The sequence below is a fragment of the Myxocyprinus asiaticus genome, chromosome 14 (assembly GCF_019703515.2).
Source record: "Myxocyprinus asiaticus isolate MX2 ecotype Aquarium Trade chromosome 14, UBuf_Myxa_2, whole genome shotgun sequence".
NCBI lineage: Eukaryota > Metazoa > Chordata > Actinopteri > Cypriniformes > Catostomidae > Myxocyprinus > Myxocyprinus asiaticus.
This window is the reverse complement of record NC_059357.1, coordinates 22,189,228-22,214,170: the sequence shown is the minus strand read 5'-3', so window position 1 is coordinate 22,214,170 and position 24,943 is coordinate 22,189,228. Positions and strand designations below refer to the sequence as shown.

Here is a 24,943-nt window from a genome sequence, read left to right as displayed (position 1 = left end):
CTATCATATCACTTCTGTAGACATGGATTATAGCACTGGAGTTTTATGGATTACTTTTATGCCACCTTTATATGCATTTTGGAGCTTCAAAATGTTGGCATCTATTCACCTGCATTGTATAGACCTACAGAGCTGAAATATTCTTTAAAAATAATTGTTTGTGTTTTTCATTGGAAAGAAAGAAAATCATACACATCTGGGATGGCATGAGGGTGTTAATGATAAGAGAATTTTCATTGTTGGGTGAACTATCCCTTTAAGATGAGGTTGCCACTTTAACGGTGAAGGAAAGTTAAATTCTAACCTTGCATGACTGAGTGAGGAGGGAAAAGACACACACCGATGCATGTTGTTCCTTTTCACTGTAATATTTTTATTCAATGTTGAGTTATTTCACAAAAGGGTTTACACTAATATGTTCACAATTCTAATGATAAATACAATAACATTATCACTAGCTCTTTCTCTCTTACTCTATCTCTCTCTTTCAAATGCACACACACACACACACACACACACACACACACATACACACACATGTTGGTGCGGCTATCCTTATGAGGACTCTCCATAGACATAATGATTTTTATACTGTACGAACTATAGATTCTATCCCCTAACCCTACCCCTAAACCTAACCCTCACAAAAAACTTTCTGCATTTTTACATTTTCAATAAAACATTGTTTAGTATGTTTTTAAAGCAATTTAAATTATTGGGACACTAGAAATATCCTCATAAACCACATTTATAGCATAATACCCTTGTAATTACCAGTTTGTAACCTAAAAAAAACAGTCCTCGTAAACCACCCAAATCCACACACACACACACACACACACTCAAACAATCAACTACAGTGAAATTCAGGGTTATGGTATCTGACAGAGAAGAAAAACTAGCAATTTTACAGAGTGGTGAAATAAAGCCATAAGTAAAATCACAGTAATGTCCATTTAACCATTTACAGTAGCTTAACTTCAGTATAATACACTTGATTGGTCATATGTTTGATTGTCTTAGCAGCCTTTTGCAATAACGCATTTTGATTGTCAGTGGCTAAAATCAAATTAATGTTCAGTTTTGATCATTATTAGCTATGTTGTGTTCTTGATTCATTGTTGCAGCTTAGCTCGAGTTTAAGCTTGATTGTCTCTTGTTCTGTGTCAGTGCTATATTATCATTGGCTGGTTCATGTCCTTGGATATTTGAAATAGATTCATACCAGACACCCCAAATTTTCCATACCATCAATATCTAAAATCTACATATAGAGTTTTAAAACACCCTCATGCTGATCATATGTAGATTTCCACACTGATTTTAGCTGCACATCAATTAAACAACTACTTTTTAGCTACATGAGGCAGGGTGATGGCCTATACTTTAACAACCTTTGCCTTTATTAATGTGCAGGGCAAAATGCAGGAGGCCTACTGTCATTTTCTCTTCCTTTTGTGCAGGTTTGTGAGGTCCACAGCAGTCTTTTTTATACAGGTTTATGGCTTACATAGACTGCTTCCCTGATTGTGTAAATCATCTAAATAAATATGGTTACTGGTGTGTTGGCCAGCAGCTGATTGACGGTTGAATTGTGCTGTTTGAAGCTCTGCTGGTTGTCTGATAATGATAAGTTGTGCTGTTTACTGCAGTCTCGTCCAGTACTGACTCAGACCATGTCCCAACTCCTGATCGCTGCCTTGGACTGCAGTCTGCCCCGCTGCGGACACACCAGTAAAGAATCCTGAAAGAGACAGAGGGGGCTTATCATCACATTCTTCACACGTGGCACCACAAACAACTTGTAACACAAAGGGAAAACTGTTTTTGAAATTAACATTATTGATATGCAGTGTGTGGGTGGAGTATGTGACATAACTGCACTCACCTGTGTTTGCGCTGGCCGTGGGAGGTGGCGGGAGATGGGGAGGTGTGTAGGATGAGGAGTCAAATTTACGAGAAAGAGGGGGCAGGGCAGAGGGAGAAGGAGGTAACATGCAGGAGTATGTTGGAGTAGACTGAGAGGGCAAAGACTAGAGGAGAAGAGAAGAAAAAGGGGAAAAATAATGACTTCATTACATTTATAGAATCAAACTTCATGAACTTTCTGCTTTTTCTTTGTTTCGTTCATTTCCCTTATATAGCACAAAAATTACCACACAACTGTAAAAGATTACTCATTGGTACTTATGTGCCACAGTCCAATCTCACCAACTCACATTTATAGTTATTGGGTGTGTCATTAATACATGACAGAAAAGAGGGCATTAGTTTACCAGAGAAGTCATTTTAAATTTATTATGTGATATGTGTCTTTGTTTGGCTAAAGGGAGGAGATAAATAAACCAAACTTCTGTTAGTCTGCCATATGTGTGTTTATTTTTAGAAACTACAGCAAGCAGAATCTTTTTCAACAGCAGCCACTAGAGGGAGCTATTAAACTATTATAATTAAGCTCGTCAGAGAACCTCTGAGGGCCTCAACAGTTTTACCAGAACCCCTCTACCAATGTTATCCCTACAAGGTTAGAAAACAAAGCATAACACAGCAGTACTGTCGAGGAGACCTGAGGTCGTTGTTTTTTAATGGATGTCAATGGAGGAGATACTTGAGTACACTGAATAAACTGCTTTTGTGAAGAAACAGCTCATCACATAATTTATTCACCGCCTTTCCGCTAATCTTCAACATGTTTTACACTAAACAATCCTTTTGGAGTGAACCATGCGTGGAATTTACTACGATAAAATGGCTGTTTTTAAAAGAAGTCACAGACGATTTTGTGACAGGTTGGTGTCAGTTTACGGCTCTTCCTATTCATTTGTGAGGCTTCCGCAAATGGTGATTTACAGTCATAACACTCTGAATGCGCTGACCGTTCCCTTATGACTCAGTACACTTGACATTGCGTTTGCTAACGCATTTGGGGAGTGTCCTTCCACACAACCTAGTTGAAACTTCTCTACTATAACGCCAATATTCTAATACTGGCTTTGGTGTTTGAGTCCCACCCTTTTTAGGCACGAAGCTGTTCGCTATAAAAGCAGGTGCGCAAATACCATTCCTCAGAATTTTCTTCCTTCAAGACAGCGATTCATCTCTCCTCTAGAAGCCCTCTACTGCTTCGCCATCAACTACACGTGTCAGCGGGCAGGATCTTCACGGCAACGAGAAGACTCTCCGCTCCCCTACAGTGTTCCGATGAGCATCACTCCACCTCGCCGCTTGACGCTTCGCTGGTGAACCCGCTTCAGCATCCTGATTCCCCGCAGCGCTTCGGCAGGAGTTGTGTATCCTTATAAACAATTGTATATTGTTATATTGTGTGTGTGTGTGTGTGTGTGTGTGTGTGTGTGTGTATATAAACAACAGTTAGTTCCGGTCCTTGAATCTGATTGGATCAGAGACATTCCATGAGCACTGATGGTCTCACACCATCAGCACTCGGACGCTTCACTGTGTATCACTCCGCTTATGTTCGTGCCGTTCTAAACTAAAGTGTAAGAGCAGTGCATAAGTGTTAAGAGAATATGTGTCTTTTTACATTAATTTTTTTTTTACATTACATATGTTAGCCAGCAGGTGGTGGCAAAAGATCATTTTTGTGTGTAATATGAGCCAGTTAGGTGACGTGAAGTGAATCCGCGTCAGCCAGTGTTTACACACAACAGCACTACGTGATCGCTCATATTACTACTACACTACTAATGCTAGGAAATAGCTTTAAAAGGCTTTAAACAAACAACTTCAGCATTAAGGCTCATCAGTGCTGAGAGACACAACAGACTTATTAATTACACAACTCAAGGCGCTTACCTCTTACCGGACTTTCCACACTGGAGAGGACGTGCTGTTCAAAATGGCGGAGAAGAATGCGGTTTCTATAGTGAAAACTTTTGTGCCCCGGCTACCGCGAAATAGAGGGAAATACCCCTGCTTGGACGGCTATTTTTCCACTGAGAAAGCTGATCTTCAGAAAGCTGACAGCATCTCTACTTGGGTGTGGCAACAGGTGATCGCAACACTCCGTCTCTCTCTCTCTCTCTCTCTCTCTCTCTCTCTCTCTCTCTGTCTCTCTCTCTCTCTCTCTCACACACACACACACACACACACACACACACACACATACACACACACATCCTTGTTTATCCAGTAACTTGTTAGAAACAGCACAAGCCGTGATACTATTTCTGAAGTGACATTTTTGAATTAATACGAAGGCTTGGACGCATCATTTGGTTTGAACCAGCAACATCAGATTCTGATCCATCGCGTAAGAAAGTACGATGTTCCATGCACAAATGCATTTTTATGACCGTACTCAGTTTTTCCTAATTTTTTTACAATCTATTTGTTCATTGAACTGTTGTATAAAAGCAATATCACACTCACAATCGTGCTATACGGCCCTAAATCAGCACTGCTGTGATTCGTATACAAGGATGGGGAGTAATAAAATACAAGTTACGGGAATATGTATTTAAAATACAAAATATAAGTAACTGTATTCCACTACAGTTACAACTTAATTGTTATTTAGAATACAGTTACATTCAAAAAGTATTTTGATTACTGAAGAGATTACTTTGCATTTTATTGTCATTTGTTTCATTTAATATTTAGTCCTTTCAGATTGAAAACATTTATACATATAAATGATGCGATCCAAAGTGCATTTGAACAGCGGTGAAACACTTTCTTATGATGTGTTCATTCATACGAGCAGACAGAGAAATAAGTTTGAAGTAAGTTTGGAGCAGAAGAAACAGAAATAAACCTTGTGAAATTGTCAGCTTTACGCTAAGCTAAAATGCTATTTCTAGCCATCTTACATGCACGTTACCAGGCACGATCGTATTTGTTTATCAAGAAATTCACGTTGGATCATAATTTCTTTTTTTCTAGTAAGACCTTTGATATTAGGGCAAAAATCGTATTCTTGATAATAATTGTTTTATTGTTTTCCTGTAAAAATATCTAAAAATCCTTAAAAAAAAGATCAATTTGATTTATCTTGTTTTAGAAACAACACTGCATATGATATTTAGGTTTTTCAGAGAATGTATTTTTAACATGTGTATTTTGTCTTACTGTACTGGCAGAGTTTTTATAGTCAAAACAAGTGAAAAAATCTACCAGTGCTGAAGAAGTAATCCAAAGTATTTAGAATACGTTACTGACCTTGAGTAATCTAATGAAATACATTACAAATTACATTTTACAGCATGTATTCTGTAATCTGTAGTGGAATACATTTCAAAAGTAATCCTCCCAACCCTGTGTGTGTGTATATATATATATATATATATATATATATATATATATATATATATATATATATATATATATATATATATATATATATATATATATATATATTGGTAATGGACTCAAGATGGCACCGAGTATGGCTGCTGCGTTGCGAGCTCCGACACAACATTGTAGTTTTTTGTTTGTTTTGTTTACAATTCTTATGTTTTTGTGTTGGATGTTGTCTGCCTTATTGTCTACGACATACAAACACTTTTGGACATTGGTTCTGCAATTACACACCATAAACCGGACTTCAAATTCCTCAGTGCTGTTTACAAACACGCCAGCGGAGCCCTTTGTCTGGGCAGCCCGGCCGCGGAAATGCAGAAGGAATAGGGGAAACAGAGCCGGCGTTCTCATCAGAGTAAGACGTCATGCAAATCGACCCCTGCTACCCAGTATTCTACTGGGCAAGTTTCTGGACAACAAGCTCTGCGAGCTGAGAGCGCGGATCTCTTTCCAACAAGAGACGAGGGACTGCTGCATTATCTGCCTAACAGAAACTTGGATGTCTGCAGAGATTCCAGACTCAGCCATCGAACCCGCGGGGTTCTCCATGCACCGAGCGGACAGAGCGAAAGACCTCTCAGGTAAAAGCAGAGGTGGTGGTGTTGTTTTATGATCAACAAATTCTGGTGTGATCAGAGGAACGTACATTCTATCAAGTCTTTCTGCTCTCCTGATCTGGAATTTCTCATGCTTCTGTGTCGACCATTCTGACTACCGAGGGAATTCACAGCAGTCATTATCACAGCTGTGTACATCCCACCACAAGCTGACACAGACTGGGCACTCAAGGAACTGTATGGGATTATAAGCAAGCAGGAAACCATGCACCCTGAGGCTGCGTTCATTGTGACCGGGGACTTAAACAAAGCCAATCTCAAATCAATCGCCCCAAAATACCACCAACACATCAGTTTTAACACACGAGGGGGCTGGGTTTTGGACCATTGCTACTCTCCCTTCTGGGATGGCTACAAATACCTCCCCCGCCCACCATCTGGCAAATTGGACCACTCTTCTGTTCTGCTTCTGCCCGCTTACAGGCAAAAACTGAAACAGGAAGCACCCACCCTCAGAACGATCCAGTGCTGGTCGGACCAATCAGACTCTACACTACAAGACTGTTTTGATCACACGGACTGGGAGATGTTCTGGTCCGCCTCTGATGACGACATCGAGCTTTACGCTGATAGCGTCACGTGTTTCATCGGAAAGTGCATAGAGGATGTTGTTCCGTCCAAAACAATACGGATCTACCCGAACCAGAAACCTTGGATTAATTGCGATGTTCGCGCAGCACTTAATGCGCGGAACTCCGCTTTTAATTCCGGGAATGCAGAGGAGCATAAACAAGCCAGTTATGCCCTCCGAAAAACCATCAAAGCAGCAAAAAACCAGTACAGGAACAAGATTGAAGGACAGTTTAACACCACCAACTCTAGAAGCATGTGGCAGGGAATTCATATCATCACGGACTTTAAAAGGAATAAAAACTCTGCCGTGAACACTGCTGCCTCTCTCCCGGATGTGCTAAATACTTTTTATGCACGTTTCGAGGGAAATAACACCACCCTCGTGGAGAGAGCTCTCGCAGCCGAAGCTACAGAGGTTAGTTCACTCTCCGTCTCTTTAGCGTATGTAACCCGTTCCTTCTGACGGGTGAATATCCGTAAAGCCGCAGGTCCAGACGGAATTCCGGGCCACGTCATCAGAGCGTGCACGAACCAACTGGCTGGTGTTTTTACAGACATTTTCAACCTTTCCCTCTCTTTGTCTGTAGTTCCCACATGCTTTAAAACATCCACCATTGTGCCTGTACCAAAGCAATCCAAAATCACTTGCTTAAATGACTGGCGTCCTATTGCTCTGACCCCCATCATCAGCAAATGCTTTGAGAGACTAATCAGAGATTACATCTGCTCTGTGCTGCCTCCATCACTGGACCCACTGCAGTTTGCTTAACACAACATCTGCTCCACTGATGATGCCATTGCATCTACAAAACACACTGCTCTCTCCCACCTGGAAAAAAGGAACACTTAAGTGAGAATGCTGTTTGTAAATTACAGCTCAGCATTCAACACCATAGTGCCCTCCAAGCTTGATGAGAAACTCCGGGCTCTGGGCTTAAACAGCTCGCTGTGCAGCTGGATCCTGGACTTCCTGTCAAGCAGACGCCAGGTGGTTAGAATGGTCAGTAACATCTCCTCATCACTGACCCTCAACACTGGAGCCCCACAGGGCTGTGTTCTCAGCCCACTCCTGTACTCCCTGTACACACATGACTGTGTGGCAACACACAACTCCATTGCCATCATTAAGTTTGCTGATGATACGATGGTGGTAGGTCTGATCACTGACAGTGATGAAACAGCCTACAGAGAGGAGGTGCACAATCTGTCACGCTGGTGTCAGGAGCACAACCTCTCCCTCAACGTCAGTAAGACAAAGGAGCTTGTGGTGGACTTCAGGAAAAGAGAAAGAGAAGACAGCCCCATCACCATCAATGGAGCACCAGTGGAAAGAGTCAGCAGCTTCAAGTTCCTGGGTGTCCACATCACTGAGGAACTCACATAGTCTGTCCACACTGAGGCCGTTGTGAAGAAGGCTCATCAGTGCCTCTTCTTCCTGAGACGGCTGAGGAAGTTTGGAATGAACCACCACATCCTCACACGGTTCTACACCAGCACTGTAGAGAGCATCCTGACTGGCTGCATCTCCGCCTGGTTCGGCAATAGCACCGCCCACAACCGCAAAGTCCTGCAAAGGGTGGTGCGAACTGCCAGACACATCATCGGAGGTGAGCTTCCCTCCCTCCAGGACATATAGACCAGGCATGTGTGAAAAAAGCTTGGAGGATCATCAGAGACTCCAGCCACCCGAGCCATGGGCTGCTCTCACTGCTACCATCAGGCAGGTGGTATCGCAGCATCAGGACACGCACCAGCCAACTTCATGACAGATTCTTCCCCCAAGCAATCAGACTTTTGTACTCTTGATCTCTCACAATCAATATACATCAGCACTGCACTTTATTAATCTTATTATATCACACTGGACTGTCATAATTATATCTCTCTTAACAACACTGGCAACTGACTATCAACCAACAGCCTGAATGTCAATACAGTACAATACAACCTACTGTACATTTTATATATACTATATATATACTATTTTTTATTGTATAATGTGTATTCTATATTGCGTGTATTGTTAATGTACATTGTATGTTATTATTTGCATATTGTGTTGTGTGTAATTATGTGTATATTAGATTTTAAATTGTGTTGTGTAAATCTGAAGTTTACTGTAAATTGGTATATGTCTCATCACTGTCACGACTGCTATGTTGCTCGGAACTGCACCCAAGAATTTCACACACTATTGCACTTGTGTGGATGGCTGTGTGACAATAAAAGTGATTTGATTTTGATTTTGATATGTATATATATATATATATATATATATATATATATATATATATATATATATATATATATATATATATATATATATTATGCACAACCTGTTTTGAATGACCTCAGTGGTTCTCCCCATGGCCAGTCCGCCCCTGACTGAAGTCATTTCATTTTCATGTGCATCACGGTAACTCGCCACTGTCTGGCTGCTCTAGCACCATGGACAGTGCCAGCCTTCTAGCAACAGGGTGTTATGCTGGGTCAAGTTTCACAAAGAAAGTGCTGACAACAAATGCATCCAACACAGACTGGGGCGCGGTGTGTAATGGACACCCAACTTTCGACACCTGGACCGTGACATGTCAACCACCTTGAGCTACTGGCTGTCTTTCTAGATTTGAGAGCTTTTCATTCCGATATTGTGAATCACCACACTCTGATTCGTTCGTACATTAGTGGCGTATATGTGACGCCATGTCACGCTGGCCAACGTATGGCTAGCGAAACACAAGTATGCGCTTCCCCCGGTGCGCCTCCTTCATTCTGTCATAAGCAAAGTCAGAGTGGACATGGAAACAGTTCTGTTAATTGCACTGAAATGGCCCAATCAGTCCTGGTTTCTGGAGATGATAGAAATACTGGACAGGCTTAATGGAAATACCGCTGAAGAAAGATCTTCTGTCTCAAACACAAGGCATGGTTTGGCATCCTCAGCCAGAGCTGCGAAGCCTACACATGTGGCCTTTGAACGGAGAACACTAAACACATCAGAACTGACGTATTCAGTCATGAACACCATTTTACAGGCCAGAGCACCATCCACGAGACGCCTCTATGCGCTAAAATGGAATGTGTTCACTAATTGGTCTTTCACATGGCAAAGACTCAGTAAACTGGCCCATACATGAAATTCTCATATTTCCTCAAGAGCGATTAGATGCAGGACTCACTCCGCCAACGCTCAAAGTTCATGTGGCGACTATATCTGCGTATCACGCACCTGAAGTCGATGCCACTACAGGCAAATGTGATTTAATTATAAAGTTCCTTAGAGGAGCAAGATGATTAAATCCACCTTGGCCGGCTACATTCCCGACTTGGGAGCTAACTTTGGTCCTAAAAGCGCTCGCAGGGCCCCCCTTCGAGCCATTGGACTTTGTTGATTTGTGCATAGTCTCCATTAAGACTGCACTACTGCTGGCTCTGGCCTCAGTAAAACAGGTCGGTGACTTACATGCACTATTAATTGACAATTCATGTCTGGAGTTTGGCCCCGGTCTTTCAAAGCCACTGTCAAGCCCAGAAAAGGCTATGTGCCTAAGGTTCTAACCACACCCTTCCTCCATTTAATTCGGATAAGGAACAATCCTTGCATTTGTTATGCCCTGTGCGGGTGCTACACGCATACGTTGAGCACATCTGCCAGTTCAGACTGTCTGATCAGCTCTTTGTGTGCTATGGAGGATGCACAAAAGGAATGTCTATCTCAAAGCAAAGACTTTCTCACTGGATTGTTGATGCGATTGCCTTGGCTTATAAGTCACAGGGTAAGATTTGCCCAGCTGATGTTAAAGCACACTCAACTAGAGGAATAGCCTCCTCATGGGCATGGATGAATGGTGTGTCTTTACAAGACATATGTTTTGCATCAGGATGGTATTCTCAAAACACATTCGCAAGGTTTTACAACCTAGACGTAACGTCTCTCTCTTCACAAGTCCTCTTTGTTTAGAGTGCTTGCTATTTAATTTGCCAAACACATACTTATGGCCCTCCCTTTAAGTATGGGCTCCCCATCATTTTACACAACCGCCTGCATTCAGGCCATTTTAATTTACCATAAAGTAACAAGCACTTTCTTTATAAATAAACTCCCTTCCCGACTGGGTTTGTGAAGGGGTTAATTCATATTATATGACTATAGTTCATATATTCATTCTGAGTGCTCCAGTCCTGGCCCAACATGAAGTTCACTCACTTGTGGCATACTCATGTCGGTCGCCGTCCTGCAGGACTGCGGCATCATGTTTCCTCTCTGGAAGGTTACGTTGTTTAGTGCGGTGTGATGGGATTCTGTTCCTCATATGCTTTAGCAAACACAATGTCAAGTGTACTGAGTCGTAAGGGAACGTCTCGGTTACGTACGTAACCTCGGTTCCCTGAGACGATGGGAACAAATCATTGTGAACACTGGCCGCACTACAAGACTCAGAGTTCTTTTGAGGTTCGAGTGATACACTCCTTGTCCCTCAGTCAGAAAATTCTGAGGAATGGTGTTTGTGCGCCTGCTTTTATAGTGAACAGCTTCGCACCTAAAAGGGGGGGACTCAAACACCATAGCCAGTACTAGAATATTGGTGTTATTGTAGAGAGGATTCAACTAGGTCATGTGGAAGAACACTCCCCATATGCGTTAGCAAACGCAATCTCTTGTACCCTTTGTCTCAGAGAACCGAGGTTACGTTCTCTCCAATGGTAAAGCAGTGGAGGTTATGTCCAATGGTAAAGCAGTGGAAGTTATCTAAATCATTAAATGAATATCTCGTTTTAACTTTAAGTTGTGTAATAGGTGCACATGCTTGCATTTTTGTCTGAATTATTTACTATTTTTACTACTGTTGCTGACGGCACACTGCACGAGTGTTTGTAGCTTGCTAGCCTGTTTAGCATTGCTTAGTCTTATTCTTATACATTCATAATTTTATCCTTTGCTATTTTACTGCGTGCTTCGTGTTTTTCCATTTTTCTACTGTTTCATCGGTGTGTATTTACCACATGCACCTGTTTCTCTCATTTTTTTCTTTCTTTTTCCCGCTTTTTTCCGCTTGTCTACATCTCGCATCCCAACCGCGTGCATTCATTTTCTCCACTGTGTTTTACATAGATTACTGCATCAATCTCAAACATGCTGATTAGGAACCACATCGATCTCAAACCCTTACCACTACCAAGAACAACCACAACATCAACAACATACAATTGCGGTAAGTCATGGCATCCGCTCATGTTATTGCTTACTGGATTACATGCCACATGTTTACTATAGCTTCTTCCATCAGCAGTGAGGGGTTTACATGTGATAAAGATAAGGAATTAGTCAAGCTGACGGAGAAGATTAATAAGTTAGAGACACACATCCGAATGCTAGTGGAGGTCAGTGAGAAAGCGAAGCCAGTAGATACTGTTTTGGATGCTGGTAGTACAGCGAGCAACACATACACTTTGGTTCCGACTGAAGGGCCCCCGCAGCAGGGCGATTGGGTGACGTCTCAGCGGAATACTCATTCAGCAAAGTGACACCACTCTCCCATTTCTGTTAGGGTTTCCAATCGATTCTCCCCACTCAGTGATGCACCCACTGAGAATCATGTTGAAAGAGCCCTAATAATTGGTGATTCTATTGTAAGGAACGTGGAAATAGAGACTCCAGCCACTATTATTAAATGCATTTTGGGTGCCAGAGCATCTGACATCAGATCAAATTTACAATGCTGGCTAATGCTAAATGTAGATTTTCTAAAATTGTTATTCATGTTGGCACTAACGATGTCCGGCTTCGCCAATCGGAGATCACTAGAGATAATGTTAAAGAGGTGTGTGAACTTGCAAAGAACAATGTCAGACAGAGTAATATGCTCTGGCCCCCTCCCTGCTTGTTGTGGTGACAAGGTTTTATAGGCAATTGGAAGAGTTGTTGGGGTAGACCTGACCTGTTAAGAGAGATGGACTCCAGGGCAGGTACCGCTCTCCTCTCTAGTAATTTGGCTCATAGTCTTAATAATGATAGTATTTGACTAACTGGGGCCCAGGTCAGGAAGCAGACAAACTGGTGAATCTGAACGTCAGCTAGCTGCCTTGAGACGTCACACAAGTCACATAAACTACAACATATAGAGACTGTATCACCTAGATATCACACAGAGACTGTGTCTGTTCCCCGAACAACCAAATACAGAACTCTCACTAAATCATTTAGAAAAGGTCAAACTTGAAAAAACTAACAAATTGAAGATAAACATCATATAAAGGTAGGGCTACTATACATTAGATCTCTTTCTACCAAAGCACTAACTGTAAATGAAATTATTACAGATCATAGTTTGGATGCACTCTGTTTGACTGAAACCTGGCTTAAACCAGATGAATATATTAGTTTAAATGAATCTACTCCCCCAGGTTATTGTTATAAACATGAGCCTCGTCTGAAGGGTCGAGGAGGAGGTGTTGCTACAATTTACAGTAGAGTTTTTGGTGTTACTCAGAGGACAGGATACTCTCAAGTCTTTTGAACTAATAATACTTAATATGACAGTCAGATATAAATAAAAAATATCTGTCGTCTTTTGCCCTTGCTACAGTATATAGATCACCCTGACCTTACTCTGGTTTCCTTGGTGAATTTGCACATTTTCTATCAGATCTAGTAGTTAATTTAGATAGAGCTTTAATTGTTGGTGACATTCACGTAGATAATGAAAATGACACACTGGGATTAGCATTTATCGATATTCTCAACTCTCCTGGAGTGAGACAAAATGTGACAGGACCAACTCATCACCATAATCATATGCTAGATTTAATTCTGTCTTATGGAGTTGATGTTGATATTATAGAAATTCTACCGCAGAGTGATGACATCTCTGATAATTACCTCGTCTATTGTTTGTTGCGATCAGCTAATGTCACTCAATCTACACCACTCTATCGTTCAGGTAAAACTCTGTTTTCAACCACTAAAGATAGCTTCACTAATAATCTTCCAGAATTGTCTCACATACTCAGTAAGCCAAAAAGTCTGTAGCTACAGACAGGCACTAAAATCTGCCATGTCAGCATATTATAGCATAAATAACCACAACAATCCTAGGTGTTTATTCAGTACTGTGGCTAAATTGGTTAGGAATAAAGCATCGACTGACACAATAGTAATGACTTCATGAATTTCTTTACTGATAAAATTGAAATAATCAGAAATAAAATTGGAACTATGCAATCAACTCTCACAGCACCTCAGAAAACAGTGTCTCTTAATTTTGCTCTCGAGCAACTTCAATCCTTCGCTGTCATGGGTCATGAAGAGCTAAAAAAACATATCGAAAAAATCAAAAGCCACAACTTGTATGTTAGTTTCAATACCAACTAAGCTCTTAAAAGAGGTATTTCCAGTAATCTCAGAACCTCTTCTTAATAATATAAACTCCTCGCTATCCTTAGGACATGTCCCAAGAAATGTTAAAATGGCAGTTATCAAACCGCTTATTAAGAAGCCACAGCTTTATCCTAGAGAATTGGCTAATTACAGACCGATTTCAAATCTACCATTTATGTCAAAAATATTATAAAAGGTAGTGTTCTTCCAAACTATGTTAATTTCTACAGAGAAATGGAATATATAAAGAATTGCAGTCAGGATTTAGGCCCCATAGTACAGAGACTGAACTTATCAGAGTTACAAATGACTTGCTCTTATCATCTGATCGCGGCTGCATTTCTCTTCTAGTGCTTTTAGATCTTAGTGCTGCCTTCGAAATGATAGATCACACATTCTCTTGAATAGGCTGGAGAATTATGTTGGCATTAGCGAACTTGCATTAGCATGGTTTAGGTCCTATTTATCAGACCACTACCACTTTTTGTGTAAACGAGGAATTGTCAAATCAAACAAAAGTTAAGTATGGAGTGCCACAGGGATCAGTTTTAGGACCTCTACTTTTCTCCTTATACATGCTTCCCCTGGGAGATATTACCAGGGATCATGAAATAAGTTTCCACTGTTATGCCAACGATACCCAACTTTATATTTCTTCTAAACCCAACAAAAATTCACAATTCTCCAAATTAGCAGAGTGTATCAATGATCAATTAGTGTATTAAATCAAAGATTGGATGGCCAGAAATTTCCTTCTACTCAATTCTGACAAAACAGAGGTACTAATGATTGGACCAAAAACCTCTAAAAATAAGCAGCTAAAATATAATTTGACTCTTGATGGATGTACTCTTACGTCATCTTCAACAGCGAAGAACTTAGGTGTTATATTTGATACAAATCCGTCCTTTGAAAATCAAATTTCCAATGTTTGTAGAACAGCATTCTTCCACTTAAGAAATTTTGCTAAATTATGACACATTCTCTCTGTTGCCGATGCTGAAAAACAAATTAATGATTTCTAGATTAGACTAGATTATTGTAATGCATTACTGGGAGAATGTCCAGCAAGTTCAATAAATATACTTCAATTGGTTCCAAATTCAGCTGCCAGAGTGCTGACTAGTACCAAGAAATATGATCATATTAGACCCATTCAATCGTCGTTACATTGGCTACCTGATTAAAAATTCAGTTAACTTCATACAAAGCTTTGAATGGTCTAGTTCCACAGTACTTAGGCTGATTTAGTTAGATCTGCCGGAACCAGAAACATCCAACATGACAAACTACAGCTGGTGCCAGCCAGTCATCACTTCAGTCTTTTGACTTCAGAGGAGGAACTGATGCCAACTCCAACTGTAAGACATGGTATACTTCATATGCCACTGCTTGAACCTTGGATTTAGGATGGACCCCACCGAACCTCACCAAAATGACCTGCAGGTTGAACTGTGATGCAGCTCATTAATATATATATAATTTATTTATTTCTTTATTTATTTATTTTTTTTTAAATCAAATGAACCTTAATGCTTAGTTAATTTACAAATTTAAAACCATGACTTGCACTGCACATAAATAACTAATATTGCCATTATATTCATTTACATCTATGCATTTGGCAGACACTTTTATACAAAGCAACTTGCAGTGCCCTTATTACAGGGACAATCCCCCTGGAGCAACCTGGAGTTAAGTGCCTTGCTCAAGGACACAATAGTAGTGGCTGTGGGAATTGAACCAGCAACTTTTCGCTTACCAGTTCAGTGCTTTAGTCCACTACACCACCACCACTCACTACTATATTCATGCTGGTTAGCCAGAGGGGAACTGGCCCCCACAGTGAGCCTGGTTTCTCCCATGGTTATTTTTCTCCATTAACCAACATCTTATGGAGTTTTGTGTTCCATGCCATAGTCGCCTTTGGCTTGCTCACAGGGGTTCTAAATACAATTATTATGTAATTATTTAATTTCTATACACAGTTTACAATCATATTTAATCAAACTACACAATGAAGACTTTATAGATATTACAGTTTCATTTTTTGTTAATGCACGATTTCCTGTAAAGCTGCTTTGAAACGATGTGTGTTGTGAAAAACGCTATACAAATAAAAATGACTTGACTATTTTTGATGGCACTCCTTTTTTTTATTCTTTAAAGAAACAAAAATTTGAATGCTGTTGTGTTTGAGAACACTACTTTTTAATTAACATAAAAACGTTGTCATGTGCAGATGCTAACCGTGAAAAATAACTATACCAATGATAAAAGGATGAAATGTTTTGTGTTTTCGACACAGTAGCAAACTGTAGTTTAACTCTTAAAAGGGCAAGAACATAAATATACCTCAGAAATGTATTAATTGCTATTTTCCAATGCTTTAGGTCCCAAACAATGTTTCAAAATATTGCTTTTGTTTTAAATTTTACAGTGTGTATAAATTGAGAATATAACATTAAAAAGATAGGAACATTTGCTTTGTTGATAGCTCCCTTCTCAAAAACTGCTATCCTGTTACTTTAAGATAGCCTAAAGATTGCAAGTTGATGCCACATTTTTTAATACAAGTCACATGACCTCAGTATTTGCAGGGACCCCTTTTTTTATATTTTTCACAAACATTTGCCCCCCTCATGCATTGCTCCTCGCCATATTGAGCTTTGCATGTAGTAAGCACAGATCAGGGATGCAAACTACTCACCTTTCAGCTAAAGTCACCTTTTCTGAAGCTAATTTGCCCAATTTGTTTCGTAAAATGTTGTACATTTTCCTTATTACAATCACTTGAAAGGGTTACTTTAAGCTTAAACACTAAAAAAAAAAAAAAAAAAAAAAAAAAAAAAAACTTTAAATACAACAAGCAAATCAACTGAAAATATACATGTGGAACACCTGCCATGACTTTCTAACCTTTTTCACCTCTCATGAATTTGCATCCCTGACAGATGTAAGATTATAAATATTTGGATTAGGTCATACATCTTTCCTATTGCTTGAGCCTATACCTGCATACTGGAGAAGACAGACAGAGAGCCATAGCTTGAAAGAGAGGAATCACTCCGACTGTGCATTGAGCCTTTCATGAGGAGAGAACAGAAGAAGATAGAAAAAGAGGAATGTGAAAAAAGATGCAACAGTACAACGTGAAAAAAAAAACAACAACAAAACCCCCCCCCCCACAATTTTAAACTACACTATTAGAACTGTAAATAAAAATAAGTCTGCAATGGTTTCGGCAGATTCCCTTTTGTCAGTAATGCAGACTGTTTTAAAAAGTGTGAAGTAAATCATCAAAAATGTACCTGAGCTGTTACTATGATGATATACAGGGGAGTTAAAGGACGTGTTTAGGGGAGTGTGTGTCTGAGAACAGGAGCTCGTGCTGCCTGATCTCTTCTGGTTTCTCAGCTTTTCCTCCCTCCTCCACTTAGCTCTCCGATTGGAGAACCATACCTGTCAATCACCCAGGGTTGCATATGGGTCAGTGCATTATGGACAGTCTATTAATTTATTGTTTAAAGGCACTGCAGCTATAACACATACCAAAATCTAAAAGAAAAGAATTACAGTCCTTCACAAGCAAATCTTTACCTGAATTCTGGCCTCTGGAAGATCTATCTTTGCTGCCAGTCTCTCCCTAGCAAAGACATCTGGGTAATGTGTCCTTTCGAACTCTGGAAAATAGATGGGTGATATATTAGAAGACCAAACATTTACACTCAAAAAAATTATGCCTGGCTAAATTAAGATTTATACAAATGGTTTAAGTTTGATTAATTTAAATATGCTTAACTTGCTAAGTATGCAATAAGTTCAATTGGTAACACTTTACAATAAGGTTACATTAGTTATCATGAACTAACAATGAACAATATATATTCTTTAAAGCATTTATTAATATTTGTTAATGTTACAATTGTTCATTGTTAGTCTATGTTAGTTAATATTGCATTAATTAATGTTAACAACTTTTGATTTTAAACATTTATATTGAAATGAACTAAACCAAGATTAATAAATTCTATAAAAGTATTGTACATTGTTAGTTCATATTAACAGATCATTACCTGTATAACTATGTTGTTTACTAATGTTACTAAAATGGAACCTTACTGTAAAGTGTTACTGTTCAATTCAAAATTGTGTTTTTGAAAACTTCTGAATTTTTAAAAGCTCATACTCCTAATTAATTTTAATTAAATACTTAACATTTATTCTGAATTAATATGTACACCGTTTAAAGATTACTTAATTCAATTTTATGAAAATGTGTAATTCAACTGAAATGCGTAAATCTTAAAAACAGACAGAAATACTTTTTTTTTGAGTAACACATTTTAAAGTGGACAAAGACTAAGGACAGTTAAGAGGAAAAGAGAGTAAAATAGGAAATAACAGGATAGGGTGGGATGCAGAAGCACATTCACTTGAGAAACTCGGCACATAAAAATACTGTATAAAAAGCAGGAACAACTGCATACAATAAAAAAGGTTGTTTATGTGTTCACATTAGTTAAACAATAGCAGTACTTGGAAAACAATGCCCCAAAATTCAAATGCTGTTGCCATTTAATCACCCTCATTTTGTTCTAAACCTGCATGACTTTCTTTCTTACATGGAACACAAGAGGAGAAATGTTGTAGAATGTTGACACTGCTCTTTTTTCCATATAATGAAAGTAAATGGTGACTGAGGCTGTTCCTCGCTAACATTCTGCCTAACATCTCCTTTTATGTTCCACAGAAGAAAGACAGTCTCGAGGGTGAGTAAACAATGACATAATTGTCATTTTTGGGTGAATTATTATGAACTAACAATGATGCACTAAAGTATATTTATAAATATACTGTTTAAAGTTATGTACATTAGCCAAGATAATGTTCAAAATACAAAGTTCTAAATGTAAGTTCAGGAGGAGCTTAGGCCAGCCAATCATATCCCAAAGATAAATAAGTGGCTGCAACTCCCTATCTCACCTTTATTTTTTATAATTTCCTATTCCAAATATTATTTCAAAATTGTCTTTCTATTTCTTGCTTTAGTCAGATAGACCAGTCCTGTGCTCGATCCCCTCTGTTATGGACAGCATGCCAAATCAGTTTACCTTAATGCACTCCAGGACTAAATGAGCCAGTGAACTTGTGAAATAGAACCTTATAGTAAAGTGTTACCATTATAACATTGATGTGACTATTTCACATTAAACCTCACTGAAAAAAAAAATTTGGTTGGTTTTAAATAATTCAATTGTGGACATCGGTTCCACGCAATCAAAATTAGTTTCCTTAATATAAAATGTAAATGTAGGCTTTACTCAATATTTTGTGTTGAATAAACCCAAAGGAATTGAGTTCAAATCACTTCAATTTGATTTGTCCAAATAACTCCATTAAACTTTGTAGCTTGCTACGAGCTAGCAACAATACATATATAATATCATATTATATATATACAATGCATCCGGAAAGTATTCACAGCGCTTCACTTTTCCACATTTTGTTATGTTACAGCCTTATTCAAAAATGGATTAAATTCATTATTTTCCTCAATTCTACAAACAATACCCCATAATGACAATGTGAAAGAAGTTTGTTTGAAATCTTTGCAAATTTATTAAAAATAAAAAACAATCACATGTACATAAGTATTCACAGCCTTTGCTCAATACTTTGTTGAAGCACCTTTGGCACCAATTACAGCCTCAAGTCTTTCTGAGTATGATGCTACAAGCTTGGCACACCTATTTTTGGTCAGTTTCTCCCATTCTTCTTTGCAGGACCTCTCAAGCTCCATCAGGTTGGATGGGGAGAATCGGTGCACAGCCATTTTCAGATCTCTCCAGAGATGTTCAATCAGGTTCAAGTCTGGGCTCTGGCTGGGCCACTCAAGGACATTCACAGAGTTGTCCCGGAGCCACTCCTTTGTTATCCTGGCTGTGTGCTTAGGGTTGTTGTCCTGTTGGAAGATGAACCTTCGCCCCAGTCTGAGGTCCAGAGCGCTCCGGAGCAGGTTTTCATCAAGGATGTCTCTATACATTGCTGCATTCATCTTTCCCTCGATCCTGACTAGTCTCCCAGTTCCTGCCGCTGAAAAACATCCCCACAGCATGATGCTGCCACCACCATGCTTCACTGTAGGGATGGTATTGGCCAGGTGATGAGCGGTGCCTGGTTTCCTCCAGACATGACGCTTGCCATTCAGGCCAAAGAGTTCAATCTTTGTTTCTCATGGTCTGAGAGTCCTTCAGGTGCCTTTTGGCAAACTCCAGGTGGTCTGTCATGTGCCTTTTACTGAGGAGTGGCTTCCGTCTGGCCACTCTACCATACAGGCCTGATTGGTGGAGTACTGCAGAGATGATTGTTCTTCTGGAAGGTTCTCCTCTCTCCACAGAGAAATGCTGGAGCTCTGTCAGAGTGACCATCTGGTTCTTGGTCACCTCCCTGACTAAGGCCCTTCTCCCCTGATCGCTCAGTTTGGCCAGGCGGCCAGCTCTAGGAAGAGTCCTGGTGGTTCCAAACTTCTTCCATTTACGGATGATGGAGGCCACTGTGCTCATTGGGACCTTCAACGCTGCAGAAATTTTTCTGTACCCTTCCCCATATCTGTGCCTCGATACAATCCTGTCTCGGAGGTCTACAGACAATTCATTGGACTTCATGGCTTGGTTTGTGCTCTGACATGCACTGTTAACTGTGGGACCTTATATAGACAGGTGTGTGCCTTTCCAAATCATGTCCAATCAACTGAATTTACCACAGGTGGACTCCAATCAAGCTGTAGAAACATCTCAAGGATGATGAGTGGAAACAGGATGCACCTGAGCTCAATTTTGAGTGTCATGGCAAAGGCTGTGAATACTTATGTGCATGTGATTTTTTCATTTTTTATTTTTAATACATTTGCAAAGATTTCAAACAAACTTCTTTCATGTTGTCATTATGGGGTATTGTTTGTAGAATTTTGAGGAAAATAATGAATTTAATCCATTTTGGAATAAGGCTGTAACATAACAAAATGTGGAAAAAGTGAAGCGCTGTGAATACTTTCCGGATGCACTGTATATATATATATATATATATATATATATATATATATATATATATATATATATATATATATATATATATATATTATATATATATATATATACACACACTACCAGTCAAAAGTTTTGAAACACTTACTCATTCTTTATTATATTTTTTTTCTTCACATTTTAGAATAATAGTAAAGTCATAAAACTATGGATTAACATAAATGGAACTATGGGAATTATGTTGTGACTAAACAAAATCCAAAATAAATCAAAACTGTGTTATATTTTAGCATCTTCAAAGTAGTCACCCTTTGCCTAGATTTTGCAGACATGTACTCTTGACATTTTCTCAACCAACTTCTTGAGGTATCACCCTGGGATGCTTTTTAAACAGTATTGAAGGAGTTCCCATCTATGTTGGGCACTTATTGGCTGCTTTTCTTTATTATTTGGTCCAAATCATAAATTTCAAAAACTTTTTTTTATTTTTTTATTAAATTTTAGATTTATAATGAAATAAATTAATATGGTGGCACAATTATATTTTTGTCTACAAAACTAATTTCAAACATTTAAGCATACGCCTTCAGATCAAAAGAATTTTAAGATCATGGGAAACATTTCGGTCAAGTGTTTCAAAACTTTTGACCGGTAGTATATATATATATATATATATATATATATATATATATATATATATATATATATATATATATATATATATATATATATATATATATATATATATATATATATATATATATATATATTTTTTTTTTTTTTTCTTTAACAAAGATGGTGCTGCTGAGGGTTTACACTGATCCTCAATCAGCCTTTATGCTGATGATCCCCCAGTCTTTGCTTTTGCTGACAAAACTTTGATGCAACAAATATTCTTCACATTGCTCCAACACAACTGGATTAAGTAAACATAGATGGATTGTACACAATGAAATTAAGTTCAATCCAAATGCTAAAGAAATGTGTTGGATTAATTTATTTTAATTAAGTAAATTGAGCAAGCAGTAAAAATTATGTTAAGTGAACACGATCCGTTAGAAGTCTGAATCCATTTTATCATTTCATACCAATGTAATCATATTACATTTTAATGACTGCGTTGAATTTTACTTGGACTTTACGCAATATGATTATGTTCTCATCTCAAACATAAATGTATTAAGTTGATTTTAAGTGTACTGGTTTAGTATTTTCTGTAGAGCTGCTTTCCATTTTTTTCAGTGCTCAGTTTGAGCCAGAGCTCTGAGTCACACCTTTCTCCAGGGCATCTATCTGCTCCTGGGTGAAGCTGGTGCGGTTTCTCTGCAGCTTCCTCTTCAGCTGCAGGTGTAGTTGAGACTCATCCACCTCATCCCTCTCTCCCTGCACCACTCCTTCCCCTGCCCTGGCCATCTGCACATTCAGATCTTCCACACAGCCATCTGAGAGGCAAAGAAAGAAGAGCATAAAAAAACTTTAGAAGCAATTGCAAGTGTCTGCATTCATGTGTGCATTTGTGTGGATTATTACATACACAGAGCTGTCTCTTTGAAGACTGCATAGGACTAGTGTATTGCAACATCTTGTGTTTTACAGTTTGACCTTATATGTGTATGTGTGAATAAGCAGCAACTGTGTAATTCTGTGTCTAATGCCTACTCATTTTAGCTCTGCCTGCCTGTAATGAAACAGAGGATGTCAAGGCCAGATACTGCCGTGTTTGTAAGTGGGTGTGGGTGTACATGTGTGGCTGATGGTGTAGCTATTGGCACGCTCTGTTTGTGCTCAGTCGAGTATAAGAATTGCTGGTTCAAATCAAAGCTGACTTCACAACTCAAACACAAACACACACACGCACATACACGCAGAGGTGCATGTGGGTAGTATACTTATGTAAAAAAAATTATAACTTCTAGATTTTAAGTTCAAATTTATATGGATGTATGAAGGAAAAAAATGTATTTTAGTTCTTGTGACTGGTCACCATAATTCTGCAGTGTAACTTTCATTTTTGAAAGAACAAATATTCCAAATAGTCTCTCAATTATTATGAGGTCATAATTAATGCATGTATAATAAGTATAGAAGATTTGGAGAAAGGTAGGTTAAAATGGTTTTCAATTCATTATATTCATACACACTCACACACCTGTATGTTGTGGGGTGATGGTGTCAGGTGGATGGTACCAGTTGTTTGGGCCAGTCCAATTGGAGCTGTTTTGTAAATTCAGCATGGTCAGATTCTCATACATCAAATGTCACCTGTAAGAAGACAATGGACCTCTCCTTCTATCATCCAGACTTCTCCAACCCTGAATGATGAGAGAGAGTGATTCAATAAAATATTAAAATTCAGTTGCCTATTTAAATAGATCTCATATTCATTAGGCTTATTTTGTGTCTCCTACACAGTGTTGCATTATCATGACTGCATGATTTGAAGACAATTTGACCAAACTATTGCTTATCTGATTGTATTAATGAGAATATATGGATAAAAAAAAGACACAGTATCTGATGTCTTTAAAGTATTGGTGACTATTGTATTTTAATCTTCCACTCTATTTCTCTGTATTTCTTTCACACACACACATTAATCCCTCACAGACACACACACAGCGAGTAATTAAGAAGTACAGAATATCTAGTCTGACATTGTTGTACACACACGCATGACTGGAGAGAGTAATACTGTCAACTAATGTTAACAAAAATAAACACAGAGAGACTCACACACACTACACAACACAGAGAATATCATGCTCCCACAAAACAAAGAGATAACTATAGATGCACTGCACAACAAAAGAGATACGGCACACAATCTATGTTATAAACCGCAAACTCTGACTACAAAGCAAAACAATATAAAAAAATGGAGGTGCCAACTGAAATGCAAATGTATTTACATCACAAAAATAGCCAGCATCTGCACATCATTTATAGAGCACTGTTAAGCTAAAGAATTAAATATTGTTAGAGTTAGAAAAAATAACACTGTGGCCACTGATAGGTAGTTTTGAATGTAAAACTACTAACGGACATAGAAAGGAGGCCGTTATCATTAATAATATAGATTATCCTCAACTAATAACAACTATTTGATTTACCAAGCAGGTTATCTATAAAGACGTAAAAAGACAGAGAGGCTGCATGATTATATTTGCATGTGCTTTGAGAGTAAGACATGGCCCTTAAAAGCAGAGGATAGTGGATGTCCAGAACTGGTAAACAGAGGGAAAAATATGGAAATATACAGAAGCAGAAACACTGACATTTAGGGAAACAAGGTGAACACAGCAGAGGATGCAAGATAATTGTGCTTTATACTGCTTTACACCATACTTCAGTTGTATTTACAATTCAAATTAATAATGCCAAAATGACTTCCTGTACAATAAATGACAAATGCACCCAGAAATAATTTGAGAGTTCAGACATGTCCAGAAAATGACAGTTAAATATTAATATTATCCATGCATAGAGGTACCTTTTTTTTTATATAACATGAAGATGACATACTTATAAAATAATATGAAATATTCAATGACTCAGTTGTCCATTAACAAGGCACAGTTGCTTAGAATAAAATAATGCTGTCATGCATACAGAAGTATAGAAAAAGTTTTGCACATATTTATTAAATATAACTTTGTAGGACTCTAAATGCTAAATAAACACAAAGTACAGTTTAACTTACTTAAATCTTGTCTATAATGGTATTGCATGAAATTCGGACAAATTCGAAAATGTCAAAGGTCAAGTCTGCAATACATTGTAGTGAGCGCTGTAGGAACCTTTACAAATTTAACTACAATACTAATCCATTTCTGATTCATTTTCCTAAATCAATTAGGTTTTTCCAATAAAAGAGCTGTCAATCTGTTATTCTCTTACTTTTTCTGACTACACTCAAGGTATGAAAACTCACCTGGTAGATGAATGAATCGTAAAAGTGGTCCACACTTGTGTCTCTATCACTTTCTGTTCATCTCTCTCTCCTTCTC

The 24,943-nt window shown here is 38.5% G+C and overlaps 1 protein-coding gene across 2 annotated transcripts; it reads right to left on the bottom strand.

Annotated features, from left to right (window-relative positions):
- Positions 1 to 361: 361 nt before the first annotated feature.
- Positions 362 to 24,943, bottom strand: LOC127451808 (paired box protein Pax-6-like). Of its 2 annotated transcripts, XM_051716765.1 has the most exons (8): positions 24,868 to 24,943; positions 23,086 to 23,248; positions 22,211 to 22,378; positions 17,491 to 17,573; positions 17,202 to 17,352; positions 16,905 to 16,975; positions 1,889 to 2,033; positions 362 to 1,744 (listed from the first exon to the last, which is right to left on the bottom strand). In XM_051716765.1, exons 2-8 carry the CDS (start codon positions 23,186 to 23,188, stop codon positions 1,644 to 1,646), a joined length of 822 nt encoding a protein of 273 aa, XP_051572725.1. In that variant the 5' UTR covers positions 23,189 to 23,248; positions 24,868 to 24,943; the 3' UTR covers positions 362 to 1,643. The 2 variants fall into 2 exon arrangements, with proteins under 2 accessions (XP_051572725.1, XP_051572724.1); XM_051716764.1 differs by having other exon boundaries at positions 362 to 2,033.

Excerpts from the sequence above, each read along its gene's own strand:
- LOC127451808 (XM_051716764.1), bottom strand. The coding sequence starts at position 23,188 with ATGTATGAGAATCTGACCATGCTGAATTTACAAAACAGCTCCAATTGG. Across the intron at positions 17,574-22,210 it reads GATAGATGCCCTGGAGAAAG|AGTTCGAAAGGACACATTAC; the intron begins GTGTGACTCAGA and ends TCTATTTTCCAG. Across the intron at positions 16,976-17,201 it reads TCATCATAGTAACAGCTCAG|GCTCAATGCACAGTCGGAGT; the intron begins GTACATTTTTGA and ends TCCTCATGAAAG.